Consider the following 18,717-nt stretch of genomic DNA (forward strand, 5'->3'; position numbering starts at 1 on the left):
ATAACCACACTAGGAAAGTTACAGTAACTTGTTTAATGTGTATGATCAAAAGAAGGTAAAACTGTGAATACAGACAAAGCATAGTATAAGACCATACATGCAATGCAGAGTGTGGATTAATACAATAAACATACATCAAAGAACAGTGATGCATAAGAATACACTGTGGAACATCTGACATAAAATGCTTCTGCAGATAAGGGAACTATGACATGCCAACGATGCTTGTATTGACGTGGATGAAGGATTGATGCATGTGGATGCAACAGTATAGAGTGAATCTAGGAAATATGGCTGCTGGCATAAAGAACAATCTGCTTCCTGAACACAGAGCGTCTACTTCCTGCAGTGTCACATGACTTCAGGACAATACAGAAAAGAACAAATGCAGTGTTTAAGATGTCCACTAGGGGGAGTAGAATTCAACAATATAGATTAACATAATCGGCTGTGGACAGACAGCACAAAGACAGATGCCTGACTGTTTATACCAACAAGTTAATGCCAGAAGTAGTGCCTTATTCTTAAGGAGCATCCAAATATTTATTTGGGAGCAGCAGCAGTACAGTATGGATGTGGAACTTCATGAATAAAGCAGGAGATTAGCAGTTTTGTAGGGGTAATGGTAGCGGCAGCAGGAGAAGCACACAATGGAACAGAAAAGGCAGTAGATTTGCAGCTGTATAGGGGGATCAGTAATGGCAGTAGGTTCAGTAGCAGTAGCAATACAGTCAGGAGATGTGTGGCTGTTTAGAGGTAGTAGCAACGGCAGCAATAGCCGCACTGGCAGCAATATAGTATGGAACCTAAATACGCAGGAGACTTATAGGCCATACTTACAAGAAAGGGATGCAAGTGATCTATTAACAAGCTCTGCCTCTAATGCCACCAGATGTAAGGAAGCCATTCTATGTCAATGTTTAACATTTTAACCCTTACTGGAGTTTTTTTTTTTTCATTTTAATTTTTCTTCTCTATCTTCCAGGAGCAATAACTTTATTTTTTTCAGTTCGCATATCCATATAAGGGCTTGTTTTTTGCAGGCCGAGTTGTACTTTCTAATGCCACCATTTAATACGGCATACAATGTAGTGGGAAGCAGGAAAACAAATAAGGTGGAATTGGAAAAAAAACGCAATTCCTCCGTTTTACAGGTCTTGTCCCTACGTTGTTCCCTTTGCAGAAAAACTGACCTGTGCCCTTCATTCTCGGGGTCAGTCTGATTACAAAGATAACACAAATGTATAGGTTTTTACACTTAAATAGTGTAAAAATAAATTAAAAATTTGGAATTTTGTATTTTTTTTTTGTACATAACCATATTCTGACCCCCATAACTTTTTTATAGTTATGTCTACTGAGCTGTATGGGAGCTCATTATTTGCAGGGTGACCTTTTTATTTGATACCATTTTGAAGTGTGTGTGACTTTTTGATCACATTTTATTACATTTTTTGGGTAAGAGAAGCAATTAAAAATGGCAAATTTGCCATTTTGACCCTTCTCTCCGTTCTGCTATTCGCTGTATAGTACGAGCGTTTTCTGATGCTTTGATCTCAAGATGTTTATATTTTTCATTATTTATGTATTTATTTTTTTATTACATGAAAAGGGGGGTGATTTAAATGTTTTAATATTTTTAAATGTATTATATATATTTTTTTTTTTAACTTTTTTATGTTTTTTTAGCTCATGTTTGAGGCTACAAGACTCATTATTATTTTTTTATTCTGTATCATCATTTTCATAAAAATCCATGATGACAGCAAAATTGCTAATTTCTTATGTTGGCCTGCCACCTGCCGGCCAAAATAAGAATTGCAGCTCCAATACCTTGGGTCTCTTCAGAGAGCTGCAGAGGATGCAGGTAAGAAGTAGTGATGTCCCGAACTATACAGTACAGACCAAAAGTTTGGACACACTTTCTTTATTTTCATGACTATAAAAATTGTAGATTCACACTGAAGGCATCAAAACTATGAATTAACACATGTGGAATTATATACATAACAAAAAAGTGTGAAACAACTGAAAATATGTCATATTCTAGGTTCTTCAAAGTAGCGACCTTTTGCTTTGATTACTGCTTTGCACACTCTTGGCATTCTCTTGATGAGCTTCAAGAGGAAGTCACCTGAAATGGTCTTCCAACAGTCTTGAAGGAGTTTCCAGAGATGCTTAGCACTTGTTGGCCCTTTTGCCTTCACTCTGCGGTCCAGCTCGCCCCAAACCATCTCGAATAGGTTCAGGTCCGGTGACTGTGGAGGCCAGCTTATCTGGCGCAGCACCCCATCACTCTCCTTCATGGTCAAATAGCCCTTACACAGCCTGGTGGTGTGTTTGGGGTCATTGTCCTGTTGAAAAATAAATGATGGTCCAACTAAACGCAAACCGGATGGAATAGCATGCCGCTGCAAGATGCTGTGGTAGCCATGCTGGTTCAGTATGCCTTCAATTTTGAATAAATCCCCAACAGTGTCACTAGCACCCCCACACCCAGTCTCCTCTTAACAGTTGTTCTAGAGATGTGTCTGCTGCTAGAACTCTGTGTGGCATTGACCTGGTCTCTAATCTGAGCTGCTGTTAACCTGCGATTTCTGAGGCTGGTGACTCGGATGAACTTATCCTCCGCAGCAGAGGTGACTCTTGGTCTTCCTTTCCTGGGGCGGTCCGCATGTGAGCCAGTTTCTTTGTAGCGCTTGATGGTTTTTGTGACTGCACTTGGGGACACTTTCAAAGTTTTCCCAATTTTTCGGACTGACTGACCTTCATTTCTTAAATTAATGATGGCAACTCGTTTTTCTTTAAATAGCTGCTTATTTCTTTCCATAATACAAATTCTAACAGTCTATTCAGTAGGACTATCAGCTGTGTATCCAACTGACTTCTCCACAACGCAACTGATGGTCCCAACCCAATTTATAAGGCAAGAAATCTCACTTATTAAACCTGACAGGGCACACCTGTGAAGTGAAAACCATTTCAGGTGACTACCTCTTGAAGCTCATCAAGAGAATGCCAAGAGTGTGCAAAGCAGTAATCAAAGCAAAAGGTGGCTACTTTGAAGAACCTAGAATATGACATATTTTCAGTTGTTTCACACTTTTTTGTTATGTATATAATTCCACATGTGTTAATTCATAGTGTTGATGCCTTCAGTGTGAATCTACAATCTTCATAGTCATGAAAATAAAGAAAACTCTTTGAATGAGAAGGTGTGTTCAAACTTTTGGTCTGTACTGTATATATATTGCAGTTGCCTGGCTGCCCGTGTGTGAGATGCTGCAGGCTCAGTCACAGACAGCACTGTGTGCACACCATTCATACAGGGTGTGACAGAAAATACCTCGCAGATAAAAAAAAAATTCTATTTAATATTTTTCTGTGATATAATCACAGTTGCAAGCCCGTGTGTGTCAGGCCCACACAGACTGTACTGTGCCCACTGCCCACCACTTATATAGCGTGGCACAGTACCTTGCACGCATAGTACCACTTATCTAAAAAATAAATGACAGGCAGAGGCAGGCCACCCCGCAGGGGCCTTCGTGGTTGTGGTGCTGTGATTTCCACTGGCCCTGGAATAATGCCCAGTGTTCAGAGGTCACGTACCCTGAACCCAAAAATTCAGAGAAAATAGTTGACTGGCTTACAGCAGGACACCTAATCTTCAACAGCTTCCGCTAAGAACCTTGACGCACCATACTCCCCCAGCTCAGCTTTGGTCACCTGCTCTCAAGTTACCACTCTCCCGCCCGCCGCCACCACCACCACTACCACCACAGCCTCCACAGCCGCTTCACTTGATCCCTCAGAGGAGTTATTTACACATCAGTTGGATGAAATTAGTGATGCGCAACCATTATTGCCAGAGGATGTAGATAACAGGGATATGTCTCAGTCAGGCAGCATTACACACATGGACGTACAGTGTGATGATGATGATGATGTTGTACCCGCTGCTGCTTCCTTTGTGAGGTGTCAGATATAAGTGAAGTGGTTGATGATGACGATGTGTCCGTGGATGCCCCGTGGGTGAGGTGTGGAAAGTCCAACACCCACCTCGGTACAACTGCTTTGCGAAGGCACATGATCTCACATCACAAACGCAAATAGGATCAACACATGAGTACAAGCAGCACACAAACTCAAAGCTACCATCCTTCTCTTGGTCCAGCATCTTCAGCCACGTCAACCACTGCTGTCCTCCTTCTCCCTTCTCAACCATCCGCCACTCCGCCTCTCACCTTCAGCATTTCCATCTCTTCTGCCCACAGTCAGGTGTCTGTAAAGGAAATGTTTGAGCGTAAGAAGACAATGTCACAGAGTCACCCCCTTGCCCGGCGTCTGACAGCAGGCTTGACGGAACTATTAGCCTGCCAGCTTTTACCATTACAGCTGGTGGAGTCTGAGGCCTTCAAAAAATTTGTCGCTATTGGGACACCACAGTGGAAGGTACCCGGACGAATTTTTTTCTTCAAAATAGGCAATCCCAAACCTCTACTCAGTGATTGAAATGGTAGTCATGGCATCTCTGGCATACAGTGTTGGGGCAAGGGTGCATCTGACCACTGATACCTACACTGCGCATTGGGTCAACCTGCTGACGGCTTCCAAGCATGGAATGCGTGGCTCTGCAGCGGAGTTGGTGACACCGCAGCGACTTGCAGGCAGGCCTACTGCCACCTCCTCTACTCCTCCTACTCTATCCTCTTCCATAACCTCCTTGGCTGAGTCCTCTTCTGCAGCGGCGTCTGGCTGCACATGAACTGCATCCCCCCAGCTCCCCAGGGGCTATTCCACATCCCAGATACGACAGTGTCACGCTGTCTTGGGGTTGACTTGCCTGAAAGCAGAGATCCACACCGGACCAGCACTCCTGTCTGCCCTGAACGCACAGGTGGATCAGTGGCTGACCCCGCACCAACTGGAGATTGGTAAAGTGTTGTGTGACAATGGAAGCAATTTGTTGGCGGCATTGAATTTGGGCAAGTTGTCACATGTGCCGTGCATGGCACATGTGTTGAATCTCATCGTACAACGCTTTGTGTCTAAGTACCCAGGCTTACAGGACGTCCTCAAGCAGGCCAGGAAGGTGTGTGGCCATTTCAGGCGTTCCTACACGGCCATGGTGCACTTTTCAGACATTCAGTGCCGAAACAACATGCCAGTGAGGCGCTTGATTTGCGACAGCCCGACACGTTAAAATTCAACACTCCTAATGTTCGACCGCCTGCTCCAACAAGAAAAATCCGTCAACGAGTATTTGTATGACTGGGGTGCTAGGACACCCTCTGCGGAGCTGGGAATTTTTTTGCCACGTTACTGGACGCTCATGCGCAATGCCTGTAGGCTCATGTGTCCTTTTGAGGAGGTGACAAACCTAGTCAGTCGCACCGAAGGCACCATCAGCGACCTCATCCCATTTGTTTTCTTCCTGGATCGTGCCCTGTGAAGAGTGCTGGATCAGGCTGTAGATGAGCGTGAAGAGGAGGAGGAAGAGTTGTGGTCACCATCACCACCAGAAACAGCCTTGTCATCATCGCTTGCCGGACCTGCGGCAACGCTGGAAGAGGAGTATGAGGAAGAGGAGTCAGAGGAGGAATGTGGCTTTGAGGAGGAGGAAGACGAACCACAGCAGGCATCCCAGGGTGCTTGTTGTTGTCACCTATCTGGGACCCGTGGTGTTGTAGGTGGCTGGGGGGAAGAACAGACCGTCAATGACATTAGTGAGGATGAGGAACAGGAAATGAGTAGCTCGGCATCCAACCTTGTGCAAATGGGGTCTTTCATGCTGTCATGTCTGTTGTGGGACCCTCGTATAAAAAGGATGAAGGAGAACGACCTGTACTGGGTGGCCACGCTACTAGACCCCCGGTATAAGCAGAAAGTGGTGGAAATGTTACCAAATTGACGAAAGTCAGAAAGGAAGCAGCAGTTCAAAACCAAACTAAAAAATATGCTTTACACAGCGTATAAGGGGGATGTCACAGCACAACGGGAATCTAACAGGGGAAGAGGTGAAAGTAATCCTCCTCCTACCACGACCACGGCGGCAAGGACAGGACGCATTACAGATGTGTTGTTTATGGAGGACATGCAGAGCTTTTTCAGTCCTACACATCGCCACAGCCCTTCGGGGTCTAGCCTTAGAGAACCGACAGGTAGCAGACTACCTCGCCTTAACTGCAGATATCGACACTCTGAGGAGCGATGAACCCCTTGACTACTGGGTGTGCAGGCTTGACCTGTGGTCTGAACTATCCCAGTTTGCAATAGAACTTCTGGCCTGCCCCGATTCAAGTTTCCTGTCAGAAAGGACCTTCGGTGCAGCAGGAGGCATTGTCACTGACAAAAGAAGTCGCCTCGGTCAAAAAAGTGTTGATTACCTCACCTTCATTAAGATGAATGAGGCATGGATCCTGAAGGGACTGACAGTGGAAGATACGTTTGACTAACAAAAGGTCTGATGACATGCCTTGGCCTCAAAATGGTCCCCACGCTGCTGTATTTAATGTCTGCATACCGGATGACTTTCGTGAATTCTCTGCCACCAACTAGCGTTCAAGCCGCAATATTTTAGTCACCTTTCTGCCTGGAAAACATCGACATCAGCAGCGGCTGCAACAATACCTAATTTTTCAGGCATGTGTACATGCCAAATTTTTCTGGCCTCTGGTGCTGCACTGTTGCTGCAAAAAGAAAACAAAATAAAAGGCACATACATGTGTCAATTCCCCTTCGTGATCGGTACCTTGTTGTGGTGAAGGGGCTTGCGTACCACAATGAAGCGATCATAACCTCTATGAGTGTGTTGGCAATGTTGCCACACCCCAGATGATAAGGCCGTTGCTTCATTATGATCAGACTAAAAGCGATCGGCTGGATAATTTTTCATAGAAAAAACATAAATTTTCTTTTTTCTAATTTTTTTAAGTTGTATGGGTGGGTTTTTAATACATAAAATAAAAAAAACATAAAAAGTCTCTTAATACTTTATTATAAATAATGCAGATAATTTAAAAAATCCCCATCAATTCCAATATAAAGCAAGTACAGAGCTCAGAACTAAATAATTTCAGGATGTCGTAATGGTTCGTTAATTCGACAATGGTTAATCAATTCGACACACGTCCCTGTATAGGGGACGTAACAGGGATTTAACTGATAGGAATAGTACTAGTTAAGGCACCACTCATATAGGGTGTCACAGCACATTGCTCCGTGCATGCGCAGTGCCCCAACTTGGGAGTAAGAGGACCGACCAAGCTGCTTTTTCCATCTCCCGGTTCCTAAAATAATTTCAGTTTGGTGTATCAGAGTTTGGTCTGTTGCTGTGAAGGCAGTCGAAGGTACCCGGCCCAATTTTTTTTTTCACAAAAGGCAATCCCTGATATGGGACGTAACAGAGATTAAACTGATGAGAATAGTACTACAGAAAATACCACTCATATCGGGTGTGACAGTAAATTGCACGGCGCAGACGCAGTGACCGTGGCGTGGATTCAAACAAAGGGGAGGGAACCAGCATTTTTTTTAACCATCACCCCGTTCGAAAAATCTATTTAATAAATGGACCCCAGATTGGGGACGTCACGTAACAGGGATTAAACTGATGAGAATAGTACTACAGAAAATAACACTCATATCGGGTGTGACAGTAAATTGCACGGCGCAGACGCAGTGACCGTGGCGTGGATTCAAACAAAGGGGAGGGAACCAGCATTTTTTTTAACCATCTCCCCGTTCGAAAAATCTATTTAATAAATGGACCCCAGATTGGGGACGTCACGTAACAGGGATTAAACTGATGAGAATAGTACTACAGAAAATAACACTCATATCGGGTGTGACAGTAAATTGCATGGCGCAGACGCAGTGACCGTGGCGTGGATTCAAACAAAGGCGAGGGAGCAAGCGTTTTTTTTACCATCTCCCCATTCAAAAAATCAATTCAATTCACCTTTCAGGGACCCTTGGTGTTGTACGTGGCTGGGTGGAGGAAGAAACCTTCAATGACATCAACGGGGACATGGCTAGCTTGGTATTCAACCTTGTGCAAATGGGAAGTTTGCGGTTGGGCAAATGGACTGTTTGCGGTTGTTTGCGCTGCATTAAAAGGGGAGTTTGGTCTGTCAATGTCTGTGAAGCGGGCGTAACCCTTACACTACCTGATCGATACAACATCATACCTGATCGTATACACACACTGGATGTTTTAAACCACGTTGTTCAAAAAATGTTAGGATTGTTAGGTGATTTATGCCCTTTATGGATTAAAATCCAACTCTGCGTCAACTATGAATTTTTCCATGGGAGTTTTGCCATGGATCCCCCTCCGGCATGCCACAGTCCAGGTGTTAGTCCCCTTGAAACAACTTTTCCATCACTACTGTGGCTAGAAAGAGTCCCTGTGGGTTTTAAAATTCGCCTGCCTATTGAAGTCAATGGAGGTTCGGCCGTTCGCGAATATCTGCAGAAATTCGCGTTCGCCGTTCACAAACGGAAAATTTTATGTTCGCATCATCTCTAGTAAGAAGCTCGGAAGAGCGCACTTCCGGGTTTTTTTATCTTTAAGATGCCGTAATCACACTTGATCACGGATTCTAATGGCTTTAATTATTGCCGGTTGCAGTCTTTAGCCGCGGGTCTCCGCTGTTTGAAACAGCAGAGACCCGCCAGCCATGGTGCCCGCCCCACGTGCCAGTGGGTGCCATTTAACCCATCGCTTTAGTGCCATAGCGAAGGGGTTAAACAGGGGTTTAAGTCCTATACATTGACTTATAGAATTGCTGCCTTACATCTGGTGGCATTAGAGGTGGAGCTTGTTAAGAGCTCATTTGCATTCCTTTTTTTTTTTCAGAATTTCAAAGGAGCAAATATGGCCTATAAGTCTCCTCATGACGATTAAGGTGCTCTCCCCAGGAGAGATAGTACCCCTCAAATTCTGTTTTAGGCCTCTCACCGAGTTAAGCCAGTACTCTCTGTTCTGCACTGATGAGGGGCAATCAACAAAGAACAGCTGTCTGCAGATGATGTGCTGGCTTATTTAATATCCGAGTCACCATTATTGCACCAATGTTTATGCTTATACTGTTTTATATTGCTGACCTGCATGTAATATGTTTATTATACTATATTCTGTTCATTTGCACTGTTATTGCACTATATATGCACTGCACTGTGGAAAGGGTTAATGCACAGCCAGCTAAAAATTAGGGACTATAGGACTTTCTATCTATCTTCCAAAGTCTCTATAAGGGGACTGTGCACAATTTTGGAGGGAAAATTGCAGACACACCGACCCTCTGACTTTATGGTTTAGCACTGTTGTTTACATGTAAAGATTTGTATATGTCTGGAAAAACTGTTTAGTCAATCCCATAGACTTGCATTTATACTCTATACAAGTCTATGATAGAAATTGTAACAATGTTTCTGTTTTGGCTGTGGTTCTCTAGTCCACCCCTCCTAATAGAAGTTTCTAGTTCAGCTACACATTGTATATAAGGAAAGCAGTTAAAGAAGTTAGATCTGCACATAGGAATGGAGAGCAGCAAAACTATATATAAATATATATATATATATATATATATATATATATTTATATATATATATATATGTATTAAGGCTGGTTACAGCCTGTATTTGTGGGCGGGGCTGCTGACTATATCTCTCTCACGCGTCCTCACCCTGAGGACGGTTGCTTCATGCCTGCTTCCTCGGTCCGTCCCGTCACTTCCGGTTCGCGGTGCGTCACTTCCGGGGCTCCTCTGAGCGGCGGTCACCTACTCCTGGCTCGATATGCACTCCGGACCCGAGCGCTCCGCCTCCCCCATGCGACGGCGGGACGGGTAGGGTCCGGCCTGCGGGTTACCCCCTCCTCTGGGTCTCATCCGTCCTCTGGCTTGGGCGCTGTCCCAGGCTGGCGTGCGTTCTGGCGGGGAGCGCGCGCCGGAGCTTCTCGGCCGGGCCTGGGCTTCCGGTCATGTGATCGGCGTGCGTTCCAGCTTGGAGCGCACGCCGGAATCCGGCCGGGCCCGGGCCCACGGTCACCTGCTCGGCGTGCGTTCCAGCGTGGAGCGCGCGCCGGATCTCTCACTCAGGCCAGACGACTCCAGGGCAGCGGCTCCAGGGCAGGTAAGCTCTGTCCCCACCGGGTCCCTCCTCACAGAAGCATCCTGTCCGGGCCCCCATGTTCCGGGCTTCTTGTGGTCGGATCGGCGTGCGTTCCAGCGTGGAACGCACGCCGATACCTGCTCCTACATCTGGGTCTCCTGCTCTCCTTGCGACTTGGGACGGGGGGGCCCCGTCCCCCAGTCCACATGGTCACCCCCCACCACCATACAGTCCTATATATCATATATGTGATATACCCAGGATAACATGTGATACACATGATAGATACGCTGTATCCACTGCTCTTGCGAATTCTACCCTTGTTCCGTGCTTGTGCATCACACCATATGTCTTCCGCCCCGGTGCATTTGTTTATGGCGCAGCGGCGTGGTGCCACCCTCCTGTGCACACGTGTCTGGCGGCTGTGTCTGCCGCCCTCCTGGCACAAGCTGTCCCGAGCCGCCCTCCTGTGCACATGCGTGTGGCACCGCCGTGTTACACCTGAGTGCTGATTATTGCTTGTTGTCTATACTTGGGTCTGTTTTCCATGCTTCTTATCTCGCTCTCACACATCATCCATAGTCTTCCTGGATCGCCCAGGCTCGTTCTGTCTCCGTCATCCTGGATCGCCCAGGCTCATTCTGTTTCTGTCTTCCTGGATCGCCCAGGCCCGTTCTGCCTTTGTCATCCTGGATCGCCCAGGCCCGTTCTGCCTCTGTCATCCTGGATCGCCCAGGCTCGTTCCTGTCTCTGTCATCCTGGATCGCCCAGGCTCGTTCCTGTCTCTGTCATCCTGGATCGCCCAGGCTCGTTCCTGTCTCTGTCATCCTGGATCGCCCAGGCTCGTTCCTGTCTCTGTCATCCTGGGTCGCCCAGGCTCGTTCCTGTCTCTGTCATCCTGTACCGCCCAGGCTCGTTCTGCCTCTGTCATCCTGGATCACCCAGGCCCACGATGCCTCTGTCATCCTTCCTTGCTCCCCGCCCGGTCCTCCGGTCCCGCATCTTCCTTCTCTTCCCTGCTCTCCTAAAGCGATGTTTAAGAATAATGATAATAATAAATCTAATTGGTACAAGTTCTTCTTTAGTACACCGGACCTGGGGGTATCTACAACTGTAATTAGGTATAATTGCATGGATTGTTTTCTATTTTTCCTTTATTTTGCAGTACATTCCAGCCGAGAAGCCATGGTTGGCAGGCACGGGGCTGGCCGGCCTGTTTCTCCATTTCGGTAAAAAAAAAAAAAAAAAAGGGAAGAGAAAAGAAGCTTCAGGAACGCAGCGGAGAGACCAGACACCGGTGTGATCATTAAGGTGCTGCCTTGCGGACGCTGCTGCGGGGTCTGGAACTGCGGTTCTGGTTCCCATCGTCTATGCTACCGCTGGCCCAGGTTAAGTAGGTTCGAACCTCCAGTGGACCCCTATTCCCACAAGTGCCTATCAATTGCTGCACAATCTCTCTATGACTCCTCGACTGGAACCAGAAACTGCACCTTCCACTGCTGCTACCAGATGTAACACAGGTTATCCCCTCTGGGGTAGCTAACTCCATGAATGTTGTTTTAGTCGTAGGGTTTTGTTGCCGTGCCATTTTCCGGTTTCCTAATGTACCATTTTGGGCAATCTTTTCTTATAACAAACAGGGCTGCGGTGCTGTCGTTTATTCAGTCCTCCCGATCAGCCAAGTAGATGCTCATCAGCTTCCCGAATTCTTCAGGTATCATGCATACGCCTTTTGTCTGTCTTCCCTGCTTCTTGACACACTCCCACGTCATCTGAGGTCTCTGTCATCCTGGATCGCCCAGGCTCGCTCTGCCTCTGCCATCCAGGATCATCCAGGCTCGCCCTGCCTCGGTCGTCCTGGATCGCCCAGGCTCGCTCTGCCTCTGCATCCAGGATCTCATGCTCGCCTGCTCTGTCTTCCTGGATCGCCCAGGCTCTCTCTGTTTCGGTTATCCTGGCTGGCCCAGGCTCGCTCTTCTCTATCATCCTGGGTTCGCCCAGGCTCGCTCTACCCCGTCATCCAGGATCGCCCTGGCTCGTTCTGTCGTCCTGGATCGCCCAGGCTCGCTCTGCTCCGTCATCCTGGATCGCCCAGGCTCGCTCTGCTCCTGTCATCCTGGTTCGCCCAGGCTCGCTCTGCTCCTGTCATCCTGGATCGTCCAGGCTCCTCTGCTCCTGTCATCCTGGATCGTCCAGGCTCGCTCTGCTCCTGTCATTCGGGATCGTCCAGGCTCGCTCTGCTCCTGTCATTCGGGATCGTCCAGGCTCGTTCTGCTCCTGGTCATCCTGGATCGCCCAGGCTCGCTCTACTCCTGTTTCCTGGATCGCCCAGGCTCGCTCTGCTCCTGTCATCCTGGTTCGCCCAGGCTCGCTCTGCTCCTGTCATCCTGGATCGCCCAGGCTCGCTCTGCTCCTGTCATCCTGGATCGTCCAGGCTCGTTCTGCTCCTGTCATTCCGGGATCGTCCAGGCTCGCTCTGCTCCTGTCATCCTGGATCGCCCAGGCTCGCTCTGCTCCTGTCATCCTGGATCGCCCAGGCTCGCTCTGCTCCTGTCATCCTGGATCGCCCAGGCTCGCTCTGCTCCTGTCATCCTGGATCGCCCAGGCTCGCTCTGCTCCTGTCATCCTGGATCGCCCAGGCTCGCTCTGCTCCTGTCATCCTGGATCGCCCAGGCTCGCTCTGCTCCTGTCATCCTGGATCGCCCAGGCTCGCTCTGCTCCTGTCATCCTGGATCGCCCAGGCTCGCTCTGCTCCTGTCATCCTGGATCGCCCAGGGCTCGCTCTGCTCCTGTCATCCTGGGTCGCCCAGGCTCGCTCTGCTCCTGTCATCCCTGGATCGCCCAGGCTCGCTCTGCTCCTGTCATCCTGGATCACCCAGGCTCGCTCTGCTCCTGTCATCCTGGAAGGTCGGCATCACCCAGGCTCTCTCTGCCTCTGTCATCCTGGTTCACCCAGGCTCGCTCTGCTCCTGTCATCCTGGATCGCTCAGGCCCGCCCTGTCTCTGTAATTCGGCATCACCCAGGCTCTCTCTGCCTCTGTCATCCTGGTTCGCCCAGGCTCGCTCTGCCTCCGTCATCTAGGATCCCCTAGGCTCGCCCTACCTCGGTCATGCTGGATCGCCCAGGCTCGCTCTGCCTCTGTCTTCCTGGATCGCCCAGGCTCGCTCCGTTTCGGTTATTCCGGGTTGTCCAGGCTCGCTCTGTCTCTGTCATTCTGGATCACCCAGGCTCGCTCTACCTCAGTCATCCTGGGTCGCCCAGGCCCACGTTGCCTCTCTCATCCTGGATCGCCCAGGCCCACGTTGCCTCTCTCATCCTGGATCACCCAAGCTTGCTCTTCCGCCGTCATCTGGACCGTCACGTCACTAACTACCCAGTGCCTTCCCGAATCGCTCAGGTCATTTAACAGCCCAGCTCCGGCCTAAATCACTCAGGCCCTTGTTACCTCCCGTGTCGTTCAGTTCAATTAACTATTTCCCTCCTACAGCGTGGGTAGTCTTTTTGCCCACTTATTCAGGCCTACCCCGCACTGGCTCCAGGCACAGTTCAGCCAGATAGATCTTGGAAGGTGATAGGCATCCCTCCCGACTCCACGCCAATGTACACCTCAGCCCCTACCACAAGTATTAAGGCTGGTTACAGCCTGTATTTGTGGGCGGGGCTGCTGACTATATCTCTCTCACGCGTCCTCACCCTGAGGACGGTTGCTTCATGCCCCACCCTCCCGACCCTTCTTTCTTTCATTCCACTCTCTTGGGTGGCCCACTTATTCAGGCCTACCCCGCACTGGCTCCAGGCACAGTTCAGCCAGATAGATCTTGGAGGGTGATAGGCATCCCTCGCGACTCCATGCCAATGTACACCTCAGCCCCTACCACAAATATTTATATATACAGTACAGACCAAAAGTTTGGACACACCTTCTCATTCAAAGAGTTTTCTTTATTTTCATGACTATGAAAGTTGTAGATTCACACTGAAGGAATCAAAACTATGAATTAACACATGTGGAATTATCTACATAACAAAAAAGTGTGAAACAGCAGAAAAGATGTCATATTCTAGGTTCTTCAATGTAGCCACCTTTTGCTTTGATTACTGCTTTGCACACTCTTGGCATTCTCTTGATGAGCTTCAAGAGGTAGTCACCTGAAATGGTTTTCACTTCACAGGTGTGCCCTGTCAGGTTTAATAAGTGGAATTTCTTGCCTTATAAATGGGGTTGGGACCATCAGTTGCGTTGTGGAGAAGTCAGGTGGATACACAGCTGATAGTCGTACTGAATAGACTGTTAGAATTTGTATTATGGCAAGAAAAAAGCAGCTAAGTAAAGAAAAACGAAGTGGCCATCATTACTTTAAGAAATGAAGGTCAGTCAGTCCGAAAAATTGGGAAAACTTTGAAAGTGTCCCCAAGTGCAGTCACAAAAACCATCAAGTGCTACAAAGAAACTGGCTCACATGCGGACCGCCCCAGGAAAGGAAGACCAAGAGTCACCTCTGCTGCGGAGGATAAGTTCATCTGAGTCACCAGCCTCAGAAATCGCAGGGTTAACAGCAGCTCAGATTAGAGACCAGGTCAATGCCACACAGAGTTCTAGCAGCAGACACATCTCTAGAACAACTGTTAAGAGGAGACTGTGTGAATCAGGCCTTCATGGTAGAATATCTGCTAGGAAACCACTGCTAAGGACAGGCAACAAGCAGAAGAGACTTGTTTGGGCTAAAGAACACAAGGAATGGACATTAGACCAGTGGAAATCTGTGCTTTGGTCTGATGAGTCCAAATTTGAAATCTTTGGTTCCAACCACCGTGTCTTTGTGCGACGCAGAAAAGGTGAATGGATGGACTCTACATGCCTGGTTCCCACAGTAAAGCATGGAGGTGGAGGTGTGATGGTGTGGGGGTGCTTTGCTGGTGACACTGTTGGGGATTTATTCAAAATTGAAGGCATACTGAACCATCATGGCTACCACAGCATCTTGCAGCGGCATGCTATTCCCTTCCGGTTTGCGTTTAGTTGGACCATCATTTATTTTTCAACAGGACAATGACCCCAAACACACCTCCAGGCTGTGTAAGGGCTATATGACCATGAAGGAGAGTGATGGGGTGCTGCACCAGATGACCTGGCCTCCACAGTCACCGGACCTGAACCCAATCGAGATGGTTTGGGGTGAGCTGGACCGCAGAGTGAAGGCAAAAGGGCCAACAAGTGCTAAGCATCTCTGGGAACTCCTTCAAGACTGTTGGAAGACCATTTCAGGTGACTACCTCTTGAAGCTCATCAAGAGAATGCCAAGACTGTGCAAAGCAGTAATCAAAGCAAAAGGTGGCTACTTTGAAGAACCTAGAATATGACATATTTTCAGTTGTTTCACACTTTTTTGTTATGTATATAATTCCACATGTGTTAATTCATAGTTTTGATTCCTTCAGTGTGAATCTACAATTTTCATAGTCATGAAAATAAAGAAAACTCTTTGAATGAGAAGGTGTGTCCAAACTTTTGGTCTGTACTGTATATATATATTTATATATAGAGAGAGACAGACAGACAGAGAGAGCCTTAATGTGATTCATGCTAATTATCATATTGTTCTTGTAGTGTCAGAAGGTTATTCTCTCTATTCACAAGTCAAAAGGTGTTCATTTTGGATTAAATATTTACAGCAGGTCGGAGAACAATTTTTGATAAAATTATTTACCTGGTCTGTACATGTGATAAACCTTGCACTAATTTTGAATGACACTATTTTAAGATGAACCCCTCTGCCTGTTGGATAGGTAGAAAACGGGATAGGTGTTTAGGTTAGGAATTTTTATTTATTTTTTTTGCTTTTCCCAGTATGGCTTTATTTTCTAATTTTTTAATTTAGTAAATAATGATAAAACTTGCACTAATTTTACAGCGTTCTCTTGTTTTCCTATAGACAATGAAAATTGTCAAAAATGTCCTGATGAAGAGTGGCCTGACAACTCAAGAACAAAATGTGTCCCTAAACTTTACGACTTTCTGTCTTATGAACATGATACTTTGGTCATTATTTTTATAGTAGTTATTTTACTTTTTTCTTTATTAACACTATTCATTTTAGGAAAATTTATCTCCTGTTGGGACACTCCTATTGTCAAAGCCAATAACAGAACTGTGAGCTTCATTCTTCTGATCTCCATCTTGTTGAGCTTCCTCTGCGTGTTTCTCTTTCTTGGACGTCCAGAGAACATCACCTGCATGCTCAGACAAACCTCATTTGCAATCTTCTTTTCGATCACTGTGTCTTGTGTGTTGTCTAAGACTATCACTGTTTTCGTTGCTTTTAAAGCCACTAAGCCCAATAGTTTCTGGAAGAAGTGGATGGATATAAAAAAAGCCAATTATGTGGTTTTTATTTGTTCCTCGTTTCAAGCTCTTATTTGCTGTTTTTGGTTATCTGGTTCTCCTCCTCATCAGGAGTTCGACTATCACACTTATCATGAGAAGATCATCATTCGGTGTAATGAAGGGTCAGATATCTGGTTCTACTCTGTCTTGGGTTATATGGGGTTCCTGGCAGTGGTGAGCTTTGTTCTGGCTTTCATGGTGAGGACATTACCGGACACTTTTAATGAAGCTAAATCCATCACCTTCAGCATGCTGGTGTTCTGCAGTGTTTGGATTGCTATGATCCCGGCTTATCTGAGTACAAGAGGGAAATACATGGTGGCTGTGGAGATATTCGCCATTTTGACCTCATGTGCTGGAATATTAAGTTGCTTGTTTTTCCCAAAAATGTATATTCTAATTTTAAAACCTGAGATGAATTCTAAAAAACTAATCCTAGAGAAAAGAATTATTTAGTTGTGTGTGTGTGCCAAAAAAAAAAATGAGGCTCATATAGGCTTATATGGAATTTCGAGTTGCTCTCCTTCTGTCTTTCAGTTGAATGGTCAGGGAAGAAGGGTCACAGACATTGTCTATGAGTTCAAGCTGCATGTTAAGGCTACTTTCACATATCTTTCTGTTTTTGAGGTCCAGCAGAGGATTTCAAAACCAGAGGAAAACGCTTCAGTTTGATTTACTACAACCGGCTGAACAAATTGAAAAAACTGATCCGGCACCATTGATTTACATTGTATTTAGTGCCGGATCTGGGTTGTTCAGGTTTGCAAATCGTACACAAAACTGCAGTTTGTAGCGGTTTTGTGTCTGTTCACAGAACGCAACAAACTGGAAAGTAATGCATTCTGATGTACTCCGCTCCAGTTTGTACGGTTTTGTCCCCGTTGACAATAAATGGGGACAAACTCAAGCATTTTCCTCCGGTTTTGACATCCTCTTCTGGATCTCAAAACCAGAAAGAAAATCGCATTTGTGAAAGTAGCCTAACAGCTTCTTACAGGAAAATACTGAATCAAATAATTAAAACGACCTTTTCTCAAGCTACAAAACAGAATATTTACTATTTCCTGCTGCCTCGGATAGGACACATGGTCGAGTCACAACTCCTGAAATCCATCCCTTTCCCTCTCGCTCCTACAATACACGTCACTTTCTGTACTTTTACACACACCGCATGTGCTGCGTGCTGTCTGTAAGATGGCTGCATCGGCGAAAACAAGAAGACACTTGCTTTCCTGCTTCAGGAAAAAGATCCTGAAGAAAAAGGATCCTGAGCACCCTGAAACACGTTCTCCATGTGAACATTTATTAAAGGCTTTAAAAGGTTATCAGCCTGTCAGGTATCACCCTCAAGTGGGATACAGTCAGTCCACACATCCCCAACTTGTGCCTTAATGGCTGATGGCAGATACATCTGTCATGAGTGGCTATTAGATCTGTCATGGTGACTGCACAATGTCTCCACCAGATTATGGTGCAAGAGCGGCTTCGATAAACTGCCAGGCTCTTACTAAGACGCTTCAGATGGAATTAGCTCGAATTTTAACCATTTATTTCTCGCACTTACTATAGATTATTGCTACTAGGATTCTGGATAATCTTTAGCAAACGGATCCTGTCTGCTTTATTTAGTGGCATCTTATTCCATATTTTTATGCTAGCGCTGATGTTTTTAATCAAAGGGGTTAAATTCAGTTTGACAAATCTAAATACTTTGGGTAAGATTTCTATCCCCAAATATTTAAAACTGTCCTGATAGCCCAACCCTCTTAAATTACTATCCTTACCACTACCTTATCCTTTAGTGGAAGAAGTATTTGCTCCAATTAAACATGACACCCGAAAAACTACCGAATTCTTCCATAATGTCCATAATATATTCCAGAGTTAAGTTGGTATCCCCAAGAAAAAGAAGATTATATGCATATAGCAATATTTTGTCCTCTCCGCCCCAACCATGAAATCTTCATAGCTAGCGGTTCCACTACCAGGGCGAAAAGTAGAGGAAGCAAGGACAGCCTTATCGCACACCCCTCATCACACTAAAATATTTTGACGCAAAGCCATTTTTTACAATCCTTAGTCTTGGGTGTTTATATATAGTCTTTATCCAATTAATAAAAACTGGGCCAAACCTATCTAAGAGACAATGCAAGTGTGAATCAGGCCTTAGTGAGATAGGTTGGTCCGATTCTTCCATTTGCTGACTACTGAG

At 46.3% G+C, this 18,717-nt stretch overlaps 1 protein-coding gene across 1 annotated transcript; it reads left to right on the forward strand.

Annotated features, from left to right (window-relative positions):
• The first annotated feature begins 622 nt into the window (after positions 1 to 622).
• LOC122922570 (vomeronasal type-2 receptor 26-like) lies at positions 623 to 16,961 on the forward strand. Its single transcript, XM_044273230.1, has 2 exons — positions 623 to 704; positions 16,219 to 16,961. The coding sequence occupies exons 1-2, from the start codon at positions 623 to 625 to the stop codon at positions 16,959 to 16,961; spliced, it is 825 nt and encodes a 274-aa protein (XP_044129165.1).
• Positions 16,962 to 18,717: the final 1,756 nt, after the last annotated feature.

The sequence above is a fragment of the Bufo gargarizans genome, unplaced genomic scaffold (assembly GCF_014858855.1).
Source record: "Bufo gargarizans isolate SCDJY-AF-19 unplaced genomic scaffold, ASM1485885v1 fragScaff_scaffold_486_pilon, whole genome shotgun sequence".
NCBI lineage: Eukaryota > Metazoa > Chordata > Amphibia > Anura > Bufonidae > Bufo > Bufo gargarizans.